Source organism: Silene latifolia, unplaced genomic scaffold (genome assembly GCF_048544455.1).
Source record: "Silene latifolia isolate original U9 population unplaced genomic scaffold, ASM4854445v1 chrun_scaffold_16, whole genome shotgun sequence".
Lineage (NCBI taxonomy): Eukaryota > Viridiplantae > Streptophyta > Magnoliopsida > Caryophyllales > Caryophyllaceae > Silene > Silene latifolia.
In genome coordinates this window covers 484,620-506,715 of record NW_027413123.1, presented here as the reverse complement: position 1 = coordinate 506,715, position 22,096 = coordinate 484,620, and the positions used below count along the sequence as shown (strand labels likewise).

At 35.2% G+C, this 22,096-nt stretch overlaps 3 protein-coding genes across 4 annotated transcripts; 1 reads left to right on the top strand and 2 right to left on the bottom strand.

The window, feature by feature from the left end:
* Positions 1-759: 759 nt before the first annotated feature.
* On the bottom strand, positions 760-1,772 carry LOC141637285 (uncharacterized). The gene is made up of 2 exons (XM_074446844.1): positions 1,430-1,772; positions 760-1,310 (listed from the first exon to the last, which is right to left on the bottom strand). The coding sequence occupies exons 1-2, from the start codon at positions 1,770-1,772 to the stop codon at positions 760-762; spliced, it is 894 nt and encodes a 297-aa protein (XP_074302945.1).
* A 2,685-nt stretch (positions 1,773-4,457) lies between these two features.
* Positions 4,458-5,666, top strand: LOC141637284 (uncharacterized). The gene has a single exon (XM_074446843.1). The coding sequence runs from the start codon at positions 4,458-4,460 to the stop codon at positions 5,664-5,666; it is 1,209 nt and encodes a 402-aa protein (XP_074302944.1).
* A 485-nt stretch (positions 5,667-6,151) lies between these two features.
* LOC141637210 (E3 SUMO-protein ligase MMS21-like) lies at positions 6,152-9,371 on the bottom strand. 2 transcript variants are annotated; one of them, XM_074446774.1, is made up of 4 exons: positions 9,214-9,371; positions 7,001-7,248; positions 6,599-6,685; positions 6,152-6,512 (listed from the first exon to the last, which is right to left on the bottom strand). In XM_074446774.1, the coding sequence occupies exons 2-4, from the start codon at positions 7,221-7,223 to the stop codon at positions 6,379-6,381; spliced, it is 444 nt and encodes a 147-aa protein (XP_074302875.1). In that variant the 5' UTR covers positions 7,224-7,248; positions 9,214-9,371; the 3' UTR covers positions 6,152-6,378. The 2 variants fall into 2 exon arrangements, with proteins under 2 accessions (XP_074302875.1, XP_074302874.1); XM_074446773.1 differs by lacking the exon at positions 9,214-9,371 and having other exon boundaries at positions 7,001-7,287.
* Positions 9,372-22,096: the final 12,725 nt, after the last annotated feature.

Below are 22,096 nucleotides of genomic sequence, written 5' to 3'. Positions count from 1 at the left end.
CCCTGGGAATGGGGATAATGGGAAAACGTTGAATATAAATACGGTGGTTGAAATAGCCCCGTATGACTTCGAAGCATTGGTCCCTGAGACTCAAACTGTGATTGAAACGGTTCCTGAGACAACTTCTGACTGGGTTGTTCAAGGCCGCAGAAAAGGGAAAGAACGATTAGGTGCAATTGCTGAAGAGCCAAGTGCCTTACTAAGCCTCACGGAGGAGGATGTGTAGGAGGAACTGGAGTTTTGGAAGTCTGCTGTTTATGGTTTCGTTCTGGGTGCAAATCCGCCGGTTGATGTGGTGGAGGGTTTCCTTAGATAACTATGGGCAAAATATCCGATTGACAGAGTCTCCTTTTTCCCGAATGGAGTGTTTTTAGTGCGGTTTAAGACAATTGCACCAAGGGATCTTGTTCATCAGTAGGGTAACTTCCTCTTCAATAATAAGCCGCTCATTGTTCGGCCGTGGAGTTAAGACGTGCTGTTGGAGAAGTCTGAAGTCAAAGATGTACCAGTTTGTGTTAGATTGCATAATCTTCCTTTGAAATTTTGGGGTAAGTGTCTGCCTAAAATAGTTGGTTTATTGGGTGCTTTTGTTAGATGTGATGCTGCTACGACGGATAAGACCAGATTGGGATTTGCCCGGGTAATGGTTTTTTTTTTTTTTTTTGGTAAAGGTAAATTATATTGATAGAGTACCAAGATACATCAACTATATGAGTCTGATATAGGCATCAGACAAACTAGAAAAAACAAAAAACATAATTACATAAGTTTTTCAATACATTCAAGATCTCTCCAAGCCAAATTGCCTTTGATTTGTTGCTGAACTTTTGTCCTGATTTCATACTGAATCATGGCCACACAGACTTCAGGTCTTTGAAGTTGCATCTCATACCTGCATCCATTTCTTTGTCTCCACACGTGATAGGTAACTGCATTCATAATGCTGTGCAGGATCTCTACCTTCAATCTATAAAATCTAGCATTCCTTCTCCAGTCATAGTCTCTGCTGTCAGGTAAATCAATTCCAGTCCAGGTCTGGATAAGAGTCAGGATTTCTTTACTATACTTGCATTTAAAAAACAGATGCTCGGGAGTTTCCTCCTCATTTCCACATATGCAGCAGAGGAAGTCACTGCTAATATTAAGTCGAAATAGCTTGTCCTTTGTGTTAAGGCCCTGATGTTGATACAGCCAGGCAATCATTCCATGCTTAGGGACAGTCCACTTATTCCAAATCTGATGATACCATACCACATCAGGAGATGGCTGCTGCAGCCAAGAGTAGCCTTTTCCAACTGAGTATTCTTTACCTGGAATCATGCTCCATTCATTCTGAGAGTAGGCAGGCTGCAGTTCATTCCTGAGCTTCCATACCTTCTTCCACTTCCAGCTAACATCATTCGGACATTGATACTCCCTCAACCAGTACCTCTTATATATGTGCTATGAATCCACTGAACCCAAAGCTTGTCAGGGTGAGCGTGGATCCACCAGAGAGGTTTACCAACTGCAACTTTATTCCATAAGCATTCATTCTTTAAGCCCAAGCCCCCCTGTTTCTTTCCCTTACAAATTTTAGACCAGGCTACTGTAGGAGTTTTAGCATATTCTGAACCCCCACTCCATAAGAAATTCCTACATATAGCTTCAATCTTAGCAATGACACCCTTTGGAAGAATAAAAATAGACGCCCAGTATGTATGTAAGGATTTGAAGACAGCTTTAACCAGGACTAATCTCCCAGCATATGACAACTTTTTGGTACCCAACATTCCTGAGTCTATTAAATTTCTTGATGAGGATGGTTGTCTTGTCAAAATTAAGGTCGAGTTTGAGTGGAAACCTTTACTTGGTGTGAAATATAATGGGATAGGACATGAGTCTGAAAAATATAAGAAACCAAAGGAACCAGGGACTCAGAAAGAGGTCGTATAGCAGAAAGGGAAGCAACAGTGGAGGCCTAAACAGAAGACAAAGCCTACTGCTGCTCCCATTGTGCTAATAACGACCACTCCTCCTGTTGTTACCAACATACCTAATCATGAGGCAGTTGTTAGTACTCCTGTTGAGAAGCCTAACCAATTTCAAGTGTCCTGGAGTAGAGATGGGAAATAGCATATGGACAATACCCCTGCTAAGAACATCATCAGACTTAGTAGGCAGGAAATTTAGGAGGCAGGAAGGAGTTCTATTAAATTTGGGCAGACACCTTCATGGAATCCCTTAACAATACAACACCTAAAGTAGGAGTAGGTACAAACGGTAGTGCATTACCTCCTAAGGGGGGTAATGTATAATTGGGGATTCTTGAATGTTAGGGGGTTGAATAGCCCATCTAAGCAAAATAGTATTAAATGGTTTATGCATCAACATCATATAGGTTTATTTGGCCTCCTTGAGACAAAAGTCAAGGCCTTGTCTAAAAATTGTGTTAGGAATAATTTGTGTAGTCATTGGTGCATTTATACTAATAATCATCTACATAAAGAGGGGTGAATTTGGATTTAATGGAAGCCCCATATGTTTATTGTCCAATTTCTTGATTATAATCCACAGTTCATTCATATGATTATCACTGACTTGGGGACTGGCTATTGTTTTTGGTTGACTATGGTTTATGCATATAATGGGACCCAAGAGAGAAAAGAATTGTGGGACAAATTAAGTGATTTTAAGAGGAATATTTATGGAGCATGTGTTATTTGTGGTGACTTTAACACTGTACTGGTGCCTGCTGAGAGATTGAGGGGCAATAGTACTGTGGAGGAAATGGAAGATTTCAAGGCCTGTGTTGATGAATGTGAGGTGGCTGATGGTCCTACTAGTGGTTCCTTCTTTACTTGGTGTAATAAGCAGGACCCAACTACTAGGGTATATAGTAGACTAGATAGAGTGCTGGTTAATCATCAGTGGCTCCATGATAATCCTTCTGTGTATGCTTAGTACTATTGTGAAGGAATTTTTGATCATACCTTGTGTGTCATTCAAGCTTTTGATGATGAAGAGAAGAAGAGAAGATATTTTAAATACTATAATATGTGGAGTCAAGCTGGAGATTTCAAGCTTTGTGTTCAGTCTAATTGGAAAGGCAATTGGTATGGCACAAAGATGTATAAATTGACAAGACAACTTAAAAATCTAAAATTCCATCTTAGAAAGCTGAATAAGGAGAGTTTTGATGATATTGAAAATAATTCCCATAGAGCTAAGATGCATTTGGAGTATATCCAAGACAGGTTAAGGGTTGAGCCTCAAAACATACAGCTTATTGAGATGGAGAGAGATGCTTCTAATAGTATTAGATTCATGGCCAATGCTTTCCATGAATTTTTAGTGCAGAAATCTAAGGTTGCTTGGATGGAAAAAGTAGATAGCAATACCAAGTATTTCTATCAAGTAATCAAGGGCAGGTAGGCCAATGTAAGGTCTTAAGTATTACTAATACTCAGGGGGTCTTATGTGAGGATACTGACAGCATCCAGTCTGCTTTCTTGCAAATCTACACCTCCCTCTTGGGTACTTCTACTGAGACCAGGCAGGTGTATACGGCTGTGGTGCAGAGGGGACATGTTTGTACTGAGAAACACCAGCATATTCTCCTCTCTCCAGTCAGTGATGATGAAATTAAAAAGGTTATATTTTCTATACCTAGCCATAAGGCTGCTGGACCTGATGGCTATTCTAGTGCCTTTTTCAAAGACTCTTGGGACATTGTGGGGACGGATATTTATGATGTCATTCAGGATTTCTTTCATGAAGGGAAATTGCTTAGACAAATAAATTATACCTTAGTAACCCTCATTCCTAAATGTGACCTTCCCCATAGTGTTACCCAGTTTAGACCAATCTCCTGCTATAATGTGGTTTATAAATGTATATCTAAGTTGATCTGTAATGGGCTTGCTGCTATAGTCCCTGACATCACTAGTGAGAATCAAAGTGGGTTTATTAAAGGGAGGAGCATTGTTGAGAACATCTTAATTTGTCAAGACATAGTCAGGTGTTATAATAGAAGAGCTGCTTCACCTAGATTTATGCTTAAAGTGGACTTACAGAAAGCCTGTGATTCTGTAAGTTGGGCTTTCCTTGAACAAATGATGAGTAGCCTGAACTTCCCTAACCATATGATTCACCTGATTATGGAGTGTGTGTCTACTGCTACTTATTCCTTGGTCTTAAATGGTGAAACTTTTGGGCATTTTAAAGGGGCAAAGGGTTTGAGACAAGGGGATCCCCTTTCTCCTTTGTTATTTACTGTGGCCATGGAATATTTTAGTAGAATTCTTGCCTACACTACTAATACTATGGCATTCAAATTTCATCCTTTGTGTGGGAAGCTGAGATTATCACACCTTATGTTCGCTGATGATCTACTTTTATTCAGTAAGGGTGATATTGGCTCTATTATGGTATTGTTGAGATCCTTTAGTACTTTTTCACAAGCATAAGGGTTACTGATGAATGCTAATAAAACTAATGCCTATTTTCAAGGAGTCTCTAAGGAAATTTATGCTTATGTACTGCAATTCTCCGGATTTATTGAAGGTCATTTACCTTTCAGGTATTTGGGGATACCAATTACCTGTGGGAAACTGGCTAAGCAGGACTGTCAAGTACTTGTTGAAAGGATTGTTACTAAAATTAGAGGATTTGGTACCAAAAAATTATCCAACTCAGAGAGGCTGGTGCTAGTAAACTCAGTCCTCACTACGCTGTACAACTACTGGATAAACATATTCCTTATCCCAAAAGGAGTACTGAATAAGATTAACTCTATTTGTAGACACTATCTTTGGGATGGAAGTGTGGACTATATTAGGGTGCCCCCTATGGGGTGGGGAAAAGTTTGTTCTCCAACAGATGAACGTGGGTTGGGCATCAGGGATAGCCTATCCTGGAATATTGATGCAATAGGAAAACTTGTTTGGTGGATATATTCTTATCCTGATAGATTATGGGTTAAATGGGTACATCATGTTTATTTGAAAGGGACGGCCTGGAATGATTACAATCCCAATGGAGATGTTAACTGGGGTTGGAAGGTCATTTGTAGAACTAAAACTAAACTTGCTCATGGGTACACCAATAATCAGTGGATTATGGATCCTAAAGGCTACTCAATCAGTAGTGGCTATAAGTTTATCAGACCAAAATTTCAGAAAGTAGTGTGGCATAAGTACCTTTGGAATAGCTGGTGTATTCCTAAACACCAGTTCATTGGCAGGTTGATAGCTCTTGAAGGTATGCAGTTGAAGGATAAGCTGCTTGCATTAGGTATAGCTCCTGATGCAACATGTCTCTTGTGTGGGGAAGCTGATGAGAGTTATCTCCATCTATTTCATAACTGTAGTTACAGTAAGAGGATCGTAACTAATATGGTTGAAATTTGCCATGTCTCTTGGCCTAACTCTAATCTGATCCACTGGCTTGGAGTGTGGCAGGGGTCTTCATTACAGAAGAATGTCCTTATGTGTAATGTGTTGGCTGCCTTCTATCAGATTTGGATGCAAAGAAACAAAGTGCGGGTTGATAATTGTCTGTTGAGGCCTGAGTGTGTGATCATTCAGATCAAGAAGGAGGTGAAGATGAAATTGGCTACTAAATCTACCCAGGGCCTGAGTATGAATGATGTAGCTTGGTTGAATTTAGTTAGCTTGTCTTTGTAAAACCTGTTTCTTTGGGTTTTTGGAACTGTTGATGTATTAAAATTGGTATAGCTTGTAATAGCTCGTTTTGTGCTTAATGAAATTCTTACATTTCATTAAAACACTACTACAAAAATGATCAAAGAGAACGGTCTCTAACCGTTCTTATAGGTACTTTGAACCGTCCTGTGGCCAAGCGTTCTCTTTGATCTAAGAGAACGGTTGAAATCAAGTCAACCCGGTCTCTTTGTAACAACAATCAGAACGGTCTAGCTCCACAACCGTTCTCTTTGATATATCACACAGAACGGTTGTATATAAGAACCGGTCTCTTTGATAAGGCCGTTCTCTTTGTTAGAATTTTGGCTTTTTTGGCGCCTTATATCTACCTTTTCAAAGAGAACAGTCGTGATGGTACTAACCGTCTTGGTTGTTAATTTTATTTTTTTAAAAAAAATATTTACATTTTTATCATAACCCTACATGATTGAATCGTATAGCTCATAAAAATTAAACCTGTTACAATTCAGAAACTCCAGCAATTTTTACACAAAAACCTTCCGATTTAATTTGAACCATTAGGACGGTAAAATAAATGCTGCAGATAAAGTAAAATAAATACAATGGTAATAACTAAAATAAAAACTAATCGAACTAATTGTCGTTTCATACCAAGTCTGAATGATAATGGAAGTAACGTACAACCTACTACGAATAAGATGAATCATTGTCACTAAAAGTAGTCAAGTCTTTGAAAGGACCACCGCGAGTCTGAGTTTGTTTGTTTTGTGGACGCATTTGGCTCTATTTCGACATGTAACAAGGCATCACAAACCACTCTTGAAGCACACAAGGCTATTTTGCAATCTGAAAGGAAGAGAAATACATGAAGATAAAAACAAACATGAACTGAATCGACAAATCATACAAATATAGAATTGATGGTGAAATACCTTGAACAAGGCAATTGTTAGATTTAGTGGTGTGCCAAATATGGTGCATAATTGCTTCTTTTTTCATACACATGCTTGCAATCCATGCTGCTATATTAAACATAGTAAGAAGATTGATTAGCAATAGAAAAGATAAAATCTCTAAATAGATTGCGAGTTTGTAAGAAGATGTCGTTAACTCATTTTTCTCGTGCGAAATAGAACCCATTTCATCTTTTCTAGAAGATCTGTAACCATATTGTTTCTCGACTACAGAACACTAAGCTGGCCTATACAGAAAAATAATTGTTTGCTTCTAAACCAAATTGATCAAAATATAAGATTGAGTACGAACCTGCGAACTAGCTCCGACAAATCAGTGACCATCTTTCCGGTTATTAGGCAAAAAAAAATTAAAAATACCAATTTCTGTATCAGCAACCATCTTGAATTCTTCTTGCTCTCCGCCAGGCATTGGCTGATCTGCATGATGAACACTCTGCAAGCCAAGCTGATTCAAGTCATCCGTTATAAAGGCAACATAACTGAATCTAACATACCCAAACAGCTTCTCTGAAGCGACGTAGGAGAGGATCATTTTGAAGATTTGTGGCAGAATGACCTTCAAATGTTCTTTTTTCATCATCAAGCATCTTCTCAAAATTAGTTAGCTAAAAATTTAGGCGGAAACAGAACTGTCACACACATAAATATAGATATAACAAAAACAAGAGGATGAGAAGGTTCAATTACGCAACCTGTCGACCAGGCTGGTAATTTTTTCCAATCGATTTCACAACACTTTAAAAATTGTTGCATTCGTTGTTAGCACACAATAGTTGTAGAACAGAAATTTCAAACTACATAATTCATTATATTTTTGCACCTAGCACATTTGAATGTCTGCTTTTCGAGCATACCTTTTATTCTACGAGAAGAAGAAATTTGTTAATTGCATCTTTGATAGGTCGACAGATTGAAAGCTTCAGTCTTTGTTACATTAAAGAAAATAAGCCTGTGGTCTTCTTTATTTCTTACATTGTACAATGCACTGCATGATTTATCAAATATCTCCAAACTCTCAGTTGGCAGGGGTGTTCATCGGTCCGGGATCGGACCGGACAAAACTTAGTGGACCGAAGACCAAATAAGGGTAAAATGGTGGACCGTGGACCGGACCATAGCTATAATGGTCCGGTCCAGTCCGGACCATAAAAATGTATGGACCGGACCGGACCATATGGACCAAATAATACATTTTTTGTTACCTTATTATTTTGACGATTACTTTAATTTATATTAATAACCTAGATTTTTTTTTTCGAGTAGTAGAATATGTCAAAGTAATATATTACAAAACAATATTATGAGATTAGGAGAAATATCTGTATATCATACAATTTCAAAGATATTCCTTACAAAAGTTTGGTCCACGGTCCGGTCCGCGGTCCGTTCGGTTTGGTCCAGGACCGGACTGAAGACCAAACTTATGTAAATAGGTGGACCGTGGACCGGACCGGGCCAAATAAAGTATAGTCCGGTCCGGTCCGGACCAAATTACGCGGTCTGGTCCGGTCTTTAGTCCGGACCATCTAATGAACACCCCTATCAGTTGGCCTTCAATCTGTCTGGCCCCAGCATGTTGTTCTAACTTCTAATCCCATAAAGAGTACACAATCTCATCATTGTCCTAATGCCGCCTTATTAAACCATAAATAAATCGAGGGAATAAAATATTACATGTGGGTATATATATTATATATAGTATGAAAAACAAAATCAAAATTCATAAGAAAATATATACGTATATTAACTGGAAAATTATACTCCACCCGATTCAACTGGATAGTAAAAATGAAAAGAACCAAATGAATCGGAGGAAGTATGTTATAGACACGCACTACTTATAACTATTTTAATAAATGAAGCAAACCCATCTAGGTCACAAGTTGTAGTACAAATATATTGTTAAATTCGTTGCACAAGTAAATATTAATCAGATTTAGAAGGTAGATTAATTACCTGAAAATGAGTAGCAGAATAACCTTGTGAAGAGTAACCAATTAACCTCTCAAATGATGCATTTTGGTGATTTGGCACATGTATACTACCTCCAATTTTCTGCATACAGTTTGAACACAACAACATGCAATTTATGTAAGCTTTAATTCACTCTTCTTCTCACAACATGCAATTGACATTTCAAACTATCTATAATTAAAAGACATGAACCGCTTTCTAGGAACATGAATCCGTAAATCTTAATCACTACTGACTCGAAATCAACTGCAAATTTACATGTACCAGGAGTCCCAACATTATTCGACAAAACTGACTTCCTAGTTCCTATGGTACATCCTGATCATTTTGTTAGAATCAAATATCCTATGTCGCTGAGCAGCTGGGGGGGCATCAAATGATAATCGATTTGCACCTAGCACATAATTCATTATATTTTTGCCCAAATAACAAAAATCCCCAAATAATACAAACCCTAACTTACTTAATCTCAATTTTAACATCAAATAATCAATTACCCAACATTTTAGCAACATAATAAGTGTAATTCATGTATATAAGACTAGTTTAAACCTCAAACAACAACAATTAACACTAAAAATTAAATCAAACCAAACCTTGTAAAAAGGAAGAAAGGTGGCGGCGGGATAGAGACCTAACGGCGGCAGGAGGCAACGTAGGAATACGAGCGACCACGGACAAGGGGCAAAAGCGATGATTGTTCGTGTTTGAAAGAAAGCAATAGAAGTTGTATGTGCGGAGAAGTGTAAACGGGAAGTTCATATTATTTAGGATTTGCAAATAAACAAATAGAACGGTGATAAAGAGAGACCGTGCTCTTTGTTTTTCAAGGAGAACGGTTCTAAATATCAACCGGTCTCTTATTTCTTTTAAGACGGTTGGTCAAATCTAACCGTTCTCTTTGTAAATTTACAAGCACGGTTGGAACAAACAACCGTTATCTTTGTAAATTTACGAGCGCGCCAAGCTAAAAATAAGAAAGAGACCGGTTCCGCTATCAACCGTTCTCTTAGAGGCGTTCTCGTAGCCTTAAATTGTAGTAGTGAAAAAAAATAACAATAACAATAATAATAATAATAATAACAACGACAACAACAACAACAACAACAACAACAACAACAACAACAACAACAACAACAACAACAACAACAACAACAACAACAACAACAACAACAACTACAACAACAACAACAACAACAACAACAACAACAACAACAACAACAACAACAACAACAACAACAACAACAACAACAACAACAACAACAACAATAATAATAATAATAATAATAACACTAATAAATGATATAATAATTTTTAGCTTATAGTTTTCTAAGTAGTATCAATTTTATTTTTAAAAATATAATATACAGTTTAATAAAAAAAAATACAGTTTCCTTAAATATTATATTTTTGAAGGAAAAGATAATAGGTTAATGAACAAGTTTTTATCACTAAATGCATTTTGGAGAGCAAATTTTTCTCTTAGTATATAAGCGATTCTCTTATTATATAGGGAATTTTCGTGACTTTTTCCCCTTAAGCAACTACCGGAAAATATACTCAAACTCAATTAATACTAATAACCAAACTTGTATGTACAAAAAAAACTCATACCCATACTTGTGAGTTTGAGCTATAGTTAAATGGGATAGAAAAGAAGGCAATTGTTATGAAATATTATTATGTAATATTATATGAATGTCCATAGCTTCGAATATTCTAGAATTATTGTATTAATGAAACTATACGCCATTGTATATGTATAGATATATTCCTCATCATAATGGAATAAAGACAGTTTTGTCTCTCTTAATTTCTTTTTGCAATTCTCTCTTTTCTTTATTTAACAACAGGTCATCAGCATGAGTCTGAACCGTCCGAGCTAAAAGAAATTAATAATCTTATTGTGTTCATCTATTATTTTTAAGATCTGATAATCAGAGGTTCATATAAGATTTTATTCTCCAATACGACTAATAAGGTACATATTAATACTGAGTAGAAAATAAAAATCGGTTTATTCAGTAATTATATGAGTACAACTTATTATTCTTTATTTGTGTGGGTGATAATCGAGTCACATGTTTGACAAATTCTGTTAGTGAGGCACATATGATTACCACCCATTCACACTAATACATATTCCCTTTGGTAGATGAACCATCTAAACCAAAAATATTATTATTATTTCCTATTACGCGCCCTCACTCGAATGCTTATTGGGCTTGAAGAGTTGTTATTGCACAAGCTCCCCTTACCATGTGGTTGAATTCCACTTTGTCAGATATTGGAGTGTTGGACCGTATAGTTTTATGTTCTATTGAGTTTTTATAATGACAAGTATGTTGTGTTTATATATTTGGTACTTGTAATGGTAGGTTGAATATTACAAGAGCTTTAAACAATGAAATTATCTAAAGAAAGAAGAGGCAAAGTTATAGTAACTTGAACTGTAACTTTGGAAGAACAAAGCTTGTTGATTAGTAATACAAAGCCAAATACAAGTTTTGAAGCTCAAGATGAAGAGCTTATATTCAAGATACGAAGATGACCAACTACTGAAGATCTCCAGGAAGATTAGATAGTATAGGTGGTCATTTGGTAATGGTATCTTTAAATTCATTTTTGAGAAGTAAAGTTATAGCAATTTCATCTAGAACTTTACTAACCAAATCCATGGTTATAATCATTTCAACTATAACTTTGGATTACTTATGAAGAACATGACTTTAAAGCTTAAATATTTCGAAATGGTTTTATAAACTAAATTATTTATTATGATTAGATCTTATACTTATTTTGGGTGAATAATTCCTCATTATTCTATTGATCAGTAATACAACTTATGGGTTGTCATGCTATCTAGGATTTATGCAATTGTTCATGATAAACCCTAAAAAGAAACCATCTAGGGTTTCGTGCCGCTTAGGGTTTCCTGGTGATGCACGATTGTCTTAATCGTGTTTCTGTCCTTGTTTTCCCTTTGCGCAAGTTAGGGTTTAGAATGTCTTATTTGATAATAATTTGTTAGAGATTTCATATCTCCTTTTATTATCTAGTGATACATCATTTCCATAAAAATAAGAATATATCTTGTTATATATATTAAAAAAGATTTCATATCTTCTTTATTATTTATCAAGATATTATTTTCTTAAGATAAGATAATATCTTAGAGAAGAATTAAACCTAATTCTTTTCTTAGAGGACACGAAAACACACGGCCCTAGGGTTTCGCTTTTTCGAACCCTAGTTTCCGTCTTCTATAAATACTACATTTACTCTTTTATTTAGGGTTAAGACTTTTCATGCAAAAACACTTTCAAGCAAATCACGAAAATAGAGTAAAAAATGTTTTTAATTGCAAACGCTTTTAAACGTGTTCTTACTTTTTTTTTATTTGAAAAAGTCGAGTTCTTCATTTGTCAATTACGTATATTGATATCGTTATTGGATAATAGTGCTTATATTTGTTTCTTATACGTTTATTTATGTGAACATCAAAAGAACAATGAAACACTTTTTTATTAACGTAAGATAGATAAACCGAGTATGTAATGGTACTTAATTGAGTTACAACTACAGTTAGTTGTACGAGTGAGTTGATAATTTTGTAATCCGTAGAAAGGTACTAAAATTATTAATCGGGAATAGTGGACGTAGGTTTCGACTTGTGAAACTGAACTACTTCAAAACCACGTGTGTCATTCGTTTTGCTTCGTTATTTTGTTTACGTTTCACACTAACAGATTAATTAATTAAAGTTTAATCAATAAATTTTAAATAATAAGTTAGTAATTCACGCTCATACAGACAATCGAAAAAGTGGTCAAAAGTTTTTACACTCTTCAATTGGTATCAGAGTCTCGTGCTCTTGATTGCCTAACCGCAAAGAGGCTGATCTTTCTATCTTTTTTTATTTTATTTACATTTAATTTCACTGCCTTACACGTGTGAAATGGATTCCAAGTATCTAAGGTCTCCCATCTTTGTTGGGAAGAATTATGGACTTTGGAAAAACATGATGACACATTATATAAAAGGACATGATTAGGAGTGCTGGAAGATCATAAAAATGGACCAAATAAAATTTTGGTTGGATCTTGTGAAGGCTCTACCTATGAGAAAAAGGAAGAAGACTATACTGAGGCTGATTATAAGAAGGCTGAGAAAAACTCGAAAGCTATAACCTGTTGCAAAACGGCATGACGTCAAATGAATTCGATTGTTTTTCTTGTTGTAACTCGGCTAAGGAATTATGGGATGGTCTTGAATTATCTTATGAGGGAACGAAAATCGTTAAGAAATATCGTATTGACTTGCTGATTCAGAAATATGAGCTCTTTACAATGGAGCCAAATGAATCTCTTGATAGCATGTCTGCACGATTTTCCAACATTTTAAATGAACTGAAAAATCTTGGTAGAAAGTTTGAATCTGAGGACATTGCTAGAAAAGTCCTTAGGAGTCTGACTAAAAAGTGGCGCCCTAAGGTCACAGAAATGGAGGAATCAAGAGACCTTACTTCTTTATCTTATCAAGAGCTTATAGGAGTTCTCATGGCTCATGAGCTCGTCCTAGATAAGGATGAAGCCGAACCATATAAAAATAAGAGTATGGCTCTCCAAGCATTAGCAAGTGAAAAGGCTGATTCTGACATTGAGGATGAGACGGTCTTGTTTGCTAAACGTTTCAAAAAGAAACTCTTCAGAAACAAGCAAACAAAATCGTCCTATAATAACAATAAGTCCTTCAATAAGAAAGCAACTGAGTCAAAAACATCGTTTATCAATAGAGGAAGCTTTATGTATTGAGAGTCTGATCATATGATCAAAGACTATCCCACATGGGAGAAAATTAAGGATAAGAGTAAGCGTTAAAAGACCAAAAATGAGTTTAAACAAGTCATGATGTCATCATGTTGGGGAGATCTCGACACAGAAGATGAGGGGTCCGAAGATGAAAAAGTTGCTAATCTATGCCTAAGGAACGTCAGTCTTGACTTAATTTCTGACAGTGATGATGATAGCATGAGTTCAAGTTCAGAATGCTATCTTCTAGGAGAATCTGGCTCAGACAATGAAGAAGAAGAGGTAAGCTATCTTGAACTTAAGAAACAAGTAAGTAAATTGTCTAAGAGCGTATTTTTTTAATACTTCAAGAAAACTCTTGATAACAGTCACAAACAAGATCGTCAACTGAATATTTGAAAGAACAGATTCTAGATATTGCTGAAGAGAATCACCTTCTAAAAGCTAAAGCTAAGAAGCTTAAATCTAGAGTTATGGCAATATAACTACAACTCCAAATTCGACAAATGCTGAGAAGATGGCTCTTGAGTCTAAAGTTATAGCTGATGAAGCTATAGCCTCAGAACTAAAACTCAACATACAATAAGCATCTCTATGCCAAGGTTATAGCTAATGAAGCTACAACCTTAGAATTGAGAAAAGTCAAAGAGCTTATTAAATATGAGGCTACAGCCAGAGAAGCTATAGTTTCAGATCAAAAGAAGGTAATCGATTCTCTAAATCGGCAATTGAAATAATCTAAAACTTTACTATTCGATACTAAGATATTATATTTTGAGATGATAGAAGTTCTTAATAAAAGATTCCAGGATTTTCGTGACAAATATAAAGAGAATAACTCCTCTAAAGATATGGAACTGGATCATTCCAAATGTCTAAGAGAAATCCGATCTTTAAAGGATTTGCTCTTACATGCTAGAAAGGTTCACGATAAGTGGGAAGGAAGCACAAAAGTCCTAAATTTTTTAACTGAGCAATCAGACAATAATCTGAAAATAGTATTAGGACATGAGTGCTATGGTCCTATAGACCACTCTAAATGTAAATAAACTCCTTCTGAACGAGATTTCAGGAAGAGAAAATATGTTAATTTACCTGAATACTTGATTTGTAATTACTGCGGTCATACGAGACATATTCAAGTTGTGTTAAACGCGTGCAAGATTTTCGCAAAGGTATTCAATTTGTTAAAGCATCTAACACCGTAGTTGAAGAAAATAATATTCCTACAGATGAACCAAATTTAAATGAAGAAAGAAATAATAACTTTCGTTGGTTCTATGATATGAGCTTTGACTATAAGAAAAAGACTCAAGAATCTAAGCAACCACAAAACCCTAAAGATTCTTATAAGAATAAGGCTTCCCCAAAACAACCTGAAATTCAACATCACGAAAGACCCAAAGTAACTCTAAGACATGTACTAGAAAACACTGCTCGTTTTACAAACGGAAAATTGTGAGACAAGTATGGGTTAGAAAAGATCTAGTCATTAGAGTGGCTAACGTCAAAGAACCCAATTTAGCTTGGGTACCGAAAAACTGTATCTAATCTTCTTGCAGGTTGTGTTGAAAGAAAACAATCCATGATACCTTGATAGTGGTTGTTCAAGGCATGTGACTGGAGATATAAACCTATTTCTTTCACTTAAACCCTTTGATGGAGGTAAGGTTACCTCTGGAGATTACAAGAAAGGTAAGGTTGTTGGCGTTGGCAAGGTTTATATATCTACTTCTCATGCTATTAGTGATGTTTATCTTATTAGAGGACTCAAGCGTAATCTACTCAGTATTTCTCTATTATGTGAGAAAGGAAATAAAGTTGTTTTTCACTCAGATACTTGTCGTATAATAATTGAAGGAACTAGTAGTGTTATTCTTGAGGGGTCAACGTAAAAGGAATGTTTATATGATTGATTTAAATGCTATTCCTACTTACTCGTTCACATACATGAAAGCTACTTTAGACGATCCATGTCTATGGCATAAAAGGTTTGCTCACATTAGCTCCACCATATTGAATAAACTCAAAAAATGGGATTTGGTTGAAGGGTTGCCGTCAATAAAATTTGACCAAGAAACGCTATGTGAGTCGTGTGCTCATTGCAAACACATAAGATCGTCATTCAAACCTAAGAGAGTGGTAAGCACCAAAGAACCACTAGAACTAGTACAAATGGATCTATGTGGCCCAATGAAGGTAAGAAGTAGAGGCAGATCTAGGTATGTTTTTATTCTAGTTGATGACTATTCAAGGTATGTTTGGCCTATCTTTCTAAATTCAAGAGATGAAACTGTCGATGAATTTGTAGTTCTAATGAAGCTTGCCCAAAATAAGTATAAATCAAAATTAGTTTCTATAATCATGCCTTTATAGAATTTTGTAGGGAAAATGGTGCATGACACAATTTTTCTGCACCACGAACCCCACAACAAAATGGTGTTATTGAACGTATTAATAGAACACTAGAGAATATGGCACACACTATGCTATTGTGTAGTGGTCTACCTTGTAAGTTTTAGGCTGAAGCTATTAGTACTGCATGCTATGTTCATAATCGAGCTTTGATTGGACCTATCCTTAAGAAGACTCCTTATGAGCTTCTTAGAGGATGAAAACCCAACATATCTCATCTACGTTACTTCGGGAGTAAATGTTTCGTCCATAACAATAGCAAAAACAGATTGAGAAAATTTGATCCCAGACGTGATGAAGCTTTTTTTATTGGATACTCTAATCATAGTAAAGCATATAAAGTTTTTAATAAAAGAACTTTATGCATCGCGGAAAGTGTTCATGTTATTTTTGATGAAAATAAAAATGTTTGATAAAGCTGAACTCGATGGGGAAGAAGATATGAATGAACCAGATTTCCGTCTATCTATAGATGATCCTCCAGAGTTAGATGAGGAAGATAAATAAATTGAAGGCACTAATGATGAACATGGAAGTCCTTCAAATGAGAAGGGAAAGAGAGCTGAGACTATAGTTGATGATATTATAACCTCCTCTCAAAACAAGAATTTGGAAACTGAAGTTATAACTTCGATTCCAAGCCAAGGTGCAGAATCAAGAGTTATACCTGATTCCGCTATAACCCCAGAATTAGATTCAGGAGGGATAATTCTTGGATCTCAATCATTCGAAGAAGGTGAGTCCAGTTCAAATGACAATGATGTGCCTCCAGCTTCTAAGAAATGGAGATATAAAGATTCTCATCCTATGGAAAGTATTCTTGGGAATTTAAAGAAGGGTGTTCAAACTCGTAGAGGATTGAACAACTTTTGTTCTTTCTACTCTTTTCTCTCTACCATTAAACCAACCAATATAAAAAAAGCTCTTGCAGAACCAAACTGTATTGTAGCTATGTAAGAAGAACGTCAATAATTGAATCGAATAAAGTTTGGCACTTAGTTCCAAGACCTAACGATCGATCTGTCATTGGTACAAGATGGGTGTTTAGAAACAAGTTGGATGATACTGGAGTTATTATTCGAAATAAGGGAAGGTTGTTTATGCACGGATACAACCAACAAGAAGGAATATATTATGATGAGACCTTCGCTCCCGTGGCCAGACTTGAAGCTATTAGATTATTAATAGATTTTGCAGCTCATAAAGGGATGAAATTATTTCAAATGGACGTTAAGACTGCATTTCTTAACGGTTATTTGAATGAAGAAGTGTTTGTAGAGCAACCCCCAGGATTTCTCGACATCAAGTTTCATAACCACGTTTAGAAATTAGATAAAGCTTTATATGGTTTGAAACAAGCTCCCAGGGCTTGGTACGACAAATTGTCTAAATTTTAACTCGAAAGTGATTTTAAAAGGGGATATGTCGACAAGGCGTTTCTAAAACCTGGGGATTCCGATTTATTAGTTTCATAAATTTATGTTGATGATATTATTTTTTGTTCAACTAAAAATAGGTTGTGTAAGTATTTTTCAGATTTGATGACCTCAGAATTTGAAATGTGGGAGAACTCAAATTCTTCCTAGGACATCAAATTCAACAAAATAGTGAAGGCATTATGATCCACCAACAAAAATACATCAAGGAACTAATCAGGAAATTCGGAATAGAAAATTGATATGAGCGAGTCGTTGTTCACTCAATCAAACACATTTATATTCTCAACAAACAACTAGTAAGTGGTTAAGTCGTGGTTGATCCACGGGACGATGTGCTTTGGGTTTTTAGCCTATCTATCTCAATATATGCAACTGTCACGATTTGGTATGTGTTATAAACTACACTATTATAATGGAAATGTAAACAAATGGATAACAAGGCACGCAAATAGAAATGGAGATGTAAATAAATGATTAAAGACACTAGGGTGTCATGGGATCATAAGGAAATCATGTTAAGATAACATAAATGAGTCACATAGATCCAAGCAATTATTATTTTTGGAATCGAGTTAGCTTATGTCTTACGATTCCTAGGGAGACTTAGGTCTCGGAGCCGAGTTGATCAAAATTTTACAACACCTACATCGACTTGGTTCTCCCTATTCAACTATATGCATGGTCTAACAAGCCTTGAGTTAGCTTATATCTTATAAGTCTTGTTGAAAAGATAAGAGAATCATGCTAGGTTGTCAATCAAGCATTTCATCAAACATAACATGTGCAGAAGTTGAAAGGACAATAAGCAAGCATTCATATGAACTTATTAAGCATAAATTTATCCCATAATTACTCCCCTAATCCCCCACTAACCCTAACTTAGAGACTACTCACAAAACATCATGATTATCATGCTAATAATGGTGTCACACATCATAATATAGGTAAACATTATTAAGCAAGATATTAAGCAAAGGATTAACAAGTAAATGAAGAGATTAAGAAAGTTACCGACTTGGAAAGTAAAGATGAACATAAATAAACGAGGATTCTCGCATAAAGATGAAAACTTGTCACATAGTCTTCAAATACATACCCAAGAGATCCAAATGTAAACTATTGAAGATTGAAAGAACAATTGTTGAAAGATTGAAGTGCTTTGTGGAAAGATTAATGACTAATCTACCCCTAATCTAATCTAAGGAGGCTTAATCTACTCTAAGAAGGCTTAATCTCCTTTTAAATGCAAGAGGGTATATATAGTAAGTAAGCTTTAGGGTTAATTATGGGCTTAAATGAACGCTAGGCCCACCAAACATGACTAACTCCTTGCAAGTCCTCTGCCCAGGTCAGGCGTCCTGGAGCTCTGAAGAAACAAATCTGTGTCTTAGGTCGGGCGTCCTCTGCTCAGGTCGGGCGTCCTGGGTCTTAGTGTTGGAGTTAGTGTCCTCCACAATAGTGCGTTTACATAATAAATCTCATTAAGGAATATCATCAGATATTTAACTATTTGATCTTCGTCAGTTGATTAACGTAAATCGATAACGGTTGGCTGACTAGAGTTTAACGTTATTGTCGTGAGACTAGCGGTGATCAATCGACCCCCTTTCTTTGGTCACACCTAAAGGAATGAACCCCAATTGACAACTAATTAATTGTGTGAGATACAATTTATTTAGTCCCTTGATTTATAGACTAAAAGGTTAGTCAATTATTTTTAGAGAGATTTCGAGTTGTGAACTCGAGGCACGGCAGTTATTACGTAATTATATAATTGAATAATAAATATTGGCAGACGGGTTTTAGTTAATTAATTTTTAATTCACTAAAATTGTACTAATTGATTAATGTGATTAATATTAGTAAGTAAATAATATGTGTAGCGGTACACGTATATTTACGGAGTGATTTGGACGAAATTAATTATGGAAGTATTTAAACATGAAACGATGTTTAAAATAAAATTACACGTATTTGTGCGACAAATATAAGAACCGACATGGACCCGTAAATGGGCAAATGGACCGTGTAAATGAAGTTAGTGGATGAACATAATCATTTCACCTTAATTTATATTCTTCCATAAGTTATCTTTTGTCATATGATCATTGTGCATGTCATAATATTTTTATACAAAAATTAAAACCAGCCAACTCCTACACTCTACCTTCCCACCCGGTTTTCCTCTTTATACACTCCAAATGTTTGCTCATTTTTACACCACTTCACTTGAACATTTGCATGTGTATATCTATCATCTCTCTAAAATTATTATTCATCCTTTACTAAGTTGTTAGTAAACTAAAATAAATAATTACTAAGAGTGTTAGTATTATTTATATATTATCAAGGGAATAATTCTAATAAGTTACTAGTAAATACTTGTTAGAATAATTGGGTTGAGTTCTTAGGTGCATATTGTAAGGAGATCTTCTCTTTGAAGATTTGTTAGGAGGATCATCCTTTTATTATAAGCTCAAGAACAATCAAGGTATGAGATCTTGATTGTGCCCATTTTACCATAAAATAAATGTAAGGAAATTGTTTTTCCTTAAACATTCATTTTTATGCTTTTATATTTGCATGCATGTTACATAGATCAATAAAATGATAAATTATGAGATAAATTCATTTCTATTAGAGAGTCTAATATGGATCTATGATCTTTCAAGTGGTATCAGAGCTTAGGCTTGTAATTTGCATGTTGATTTTAAGCATATTAATGAATTATGAAATAATTTATAAAAACTCAAAAATTGTGTTAGAGGATGTTTTAGCACGAAATTTTTGGGACATGCATAACTACTGATCTGAAAAGATGTGTGGTTAATTTTGGTGAGTTATAAAGTTATTTTGCTATTTTTAATGATTTTTGGTAGAAAACCGAGTCAAAATGCCGTATTTTAGTTAAAAATTGTTAAAATTGATTCGGTCCTTGGACTTTTTATGGTATTTTATGCATGTTTTCTACTGATTGTATGCAAAAGGTCGAAGGTTGGTTCGAATTTTTTGCATGTTTATTGATTTTATGAGATAAAAGTCGATAAAAGTGAAATAAAATAATCATAATTTTGAAACATTTGATTCTGCCCTTGATAAATTTATGTACATTTAATAATATTACTTAAATGTTAAAAATGAATTTTAAAATGTGTTTTCACCTTGTTTTAATGTATATTGGTTTTAGTGGTTAAAAACCGATAAATATCGATCTTTTTCTTCATAAATTTTATCCGGATTTTTGGGGCAATTTTTCTGACATTTTGGTGTTCTTGGGAGTGTTGCAGAATACTCAAAAAAAAATTTCCAATTTTTTGGGTAATTTTTCAATTATTTTGGATTTTTACTTAAAAATTATGATTTTTACCAATTAAATTAGCAAAATATCACCAAATCAAACTAATTATTCAGCATAATTTTTTTTTTTTTGGTACATTCAGCATAAAATTTGTGAGGACTAATTTTGAGGTTCAAAACAGTTTGGACAATTAGTTTGGACTTAAATGAGATTTAAGAGTTGATTATTTGTTTTTACATGTTAAAAATCGATTAAATCCACAAACACCGAGATGGATACCATCGATTGATGGATAGGGCGATTTTGGCATCATTTTACAGCATTTTAAGCATATTTATTTAAGTTGAATGAATGATTGTCATTTATTTAAAGTATTTATCTTGTTGTATTGGTTTGGTTCAAATCAATTTCCTCATCTATAATAGTTTAGAGCCAAACAAGTATGTATTGGTTTGGTTCAAATCAATTTCCTCTTGTAATGGCTCCCTTCTCGTCATCCTTGCCCAACAACTTGTGGGGATAGATTTTTGGGTCGTGGGGATTGTCCCTCAAATGCCCTAAAACTTGATTTATTGAGCTACGCCTTTAGCCTTGGTCTCCTCTTCTATGCTTGATCGTTGGATGTAATCAATTTAACTCCGATTTACTTCGTTCTGGTACGGTTAGTGCTCCTCTCCGGACACCAATTCTCATAGAATATGCATAATAGGAAGCTAAAGACAAGAAACGACCCTAATATACACTAAAAAGCATAGGAAAGAGGCTCGTTAGGGGACTAAATGTGTGTAAATACGAGTCACATCAATTATCCCCAAACCGAACCTTTGCTCGTCCCGAGTAAAGTGGTGACTAAAACTATGATTTTTATTTATATTAATCTAATAATATAGCCAATGCGAGACAATTAGCGGGTCTCACTCCACCGCTTCAACTCACAACAAGACATCTATGAGGCACGACGCCTTCTTGCAAGGCAAGGTGTGGCTTGCCAAAACTTTGATGCGCCATATATTAAGCACATAAACAAATCAAAGGATACATCTACAAAAGAATAGCCACTTTCCTCATCTAAATGGCATAAATCAACTAAAAGGGAAGCAATTTAAGGGTACACATTCCAACATAGATATTAGTCTCCAAGTTACCAAGTCTACGAGGATACAAACAAGTCACCTCTAAGTTGTGTTAAACTAGGCTACTTTCATCCACATTGCTAAATGCTTTCGTCAAGAGAAAATTCCCTATGGTGTTAGAAAACACTGTAGGATCGCGGAATTCCCCCTCTAGCCTAGACAAGAAGAAGGGTTGTCCCTCTCCACCATGCAACAAAGATAGGATCATCAATGGATAAAGGTGTCAAGATAGTTGAGTTTCACGATGGTAGTTTGTTTTTGGGTTATTTTTCCCCCCAATTTCGTAGCATTTGACAATTCAAGAACATTTCTTGCCATTTTTTATGTTTGGCATTTGATACTTTGGCATTTTGACTTTTCGGCTTTTATATGACATTTAAACA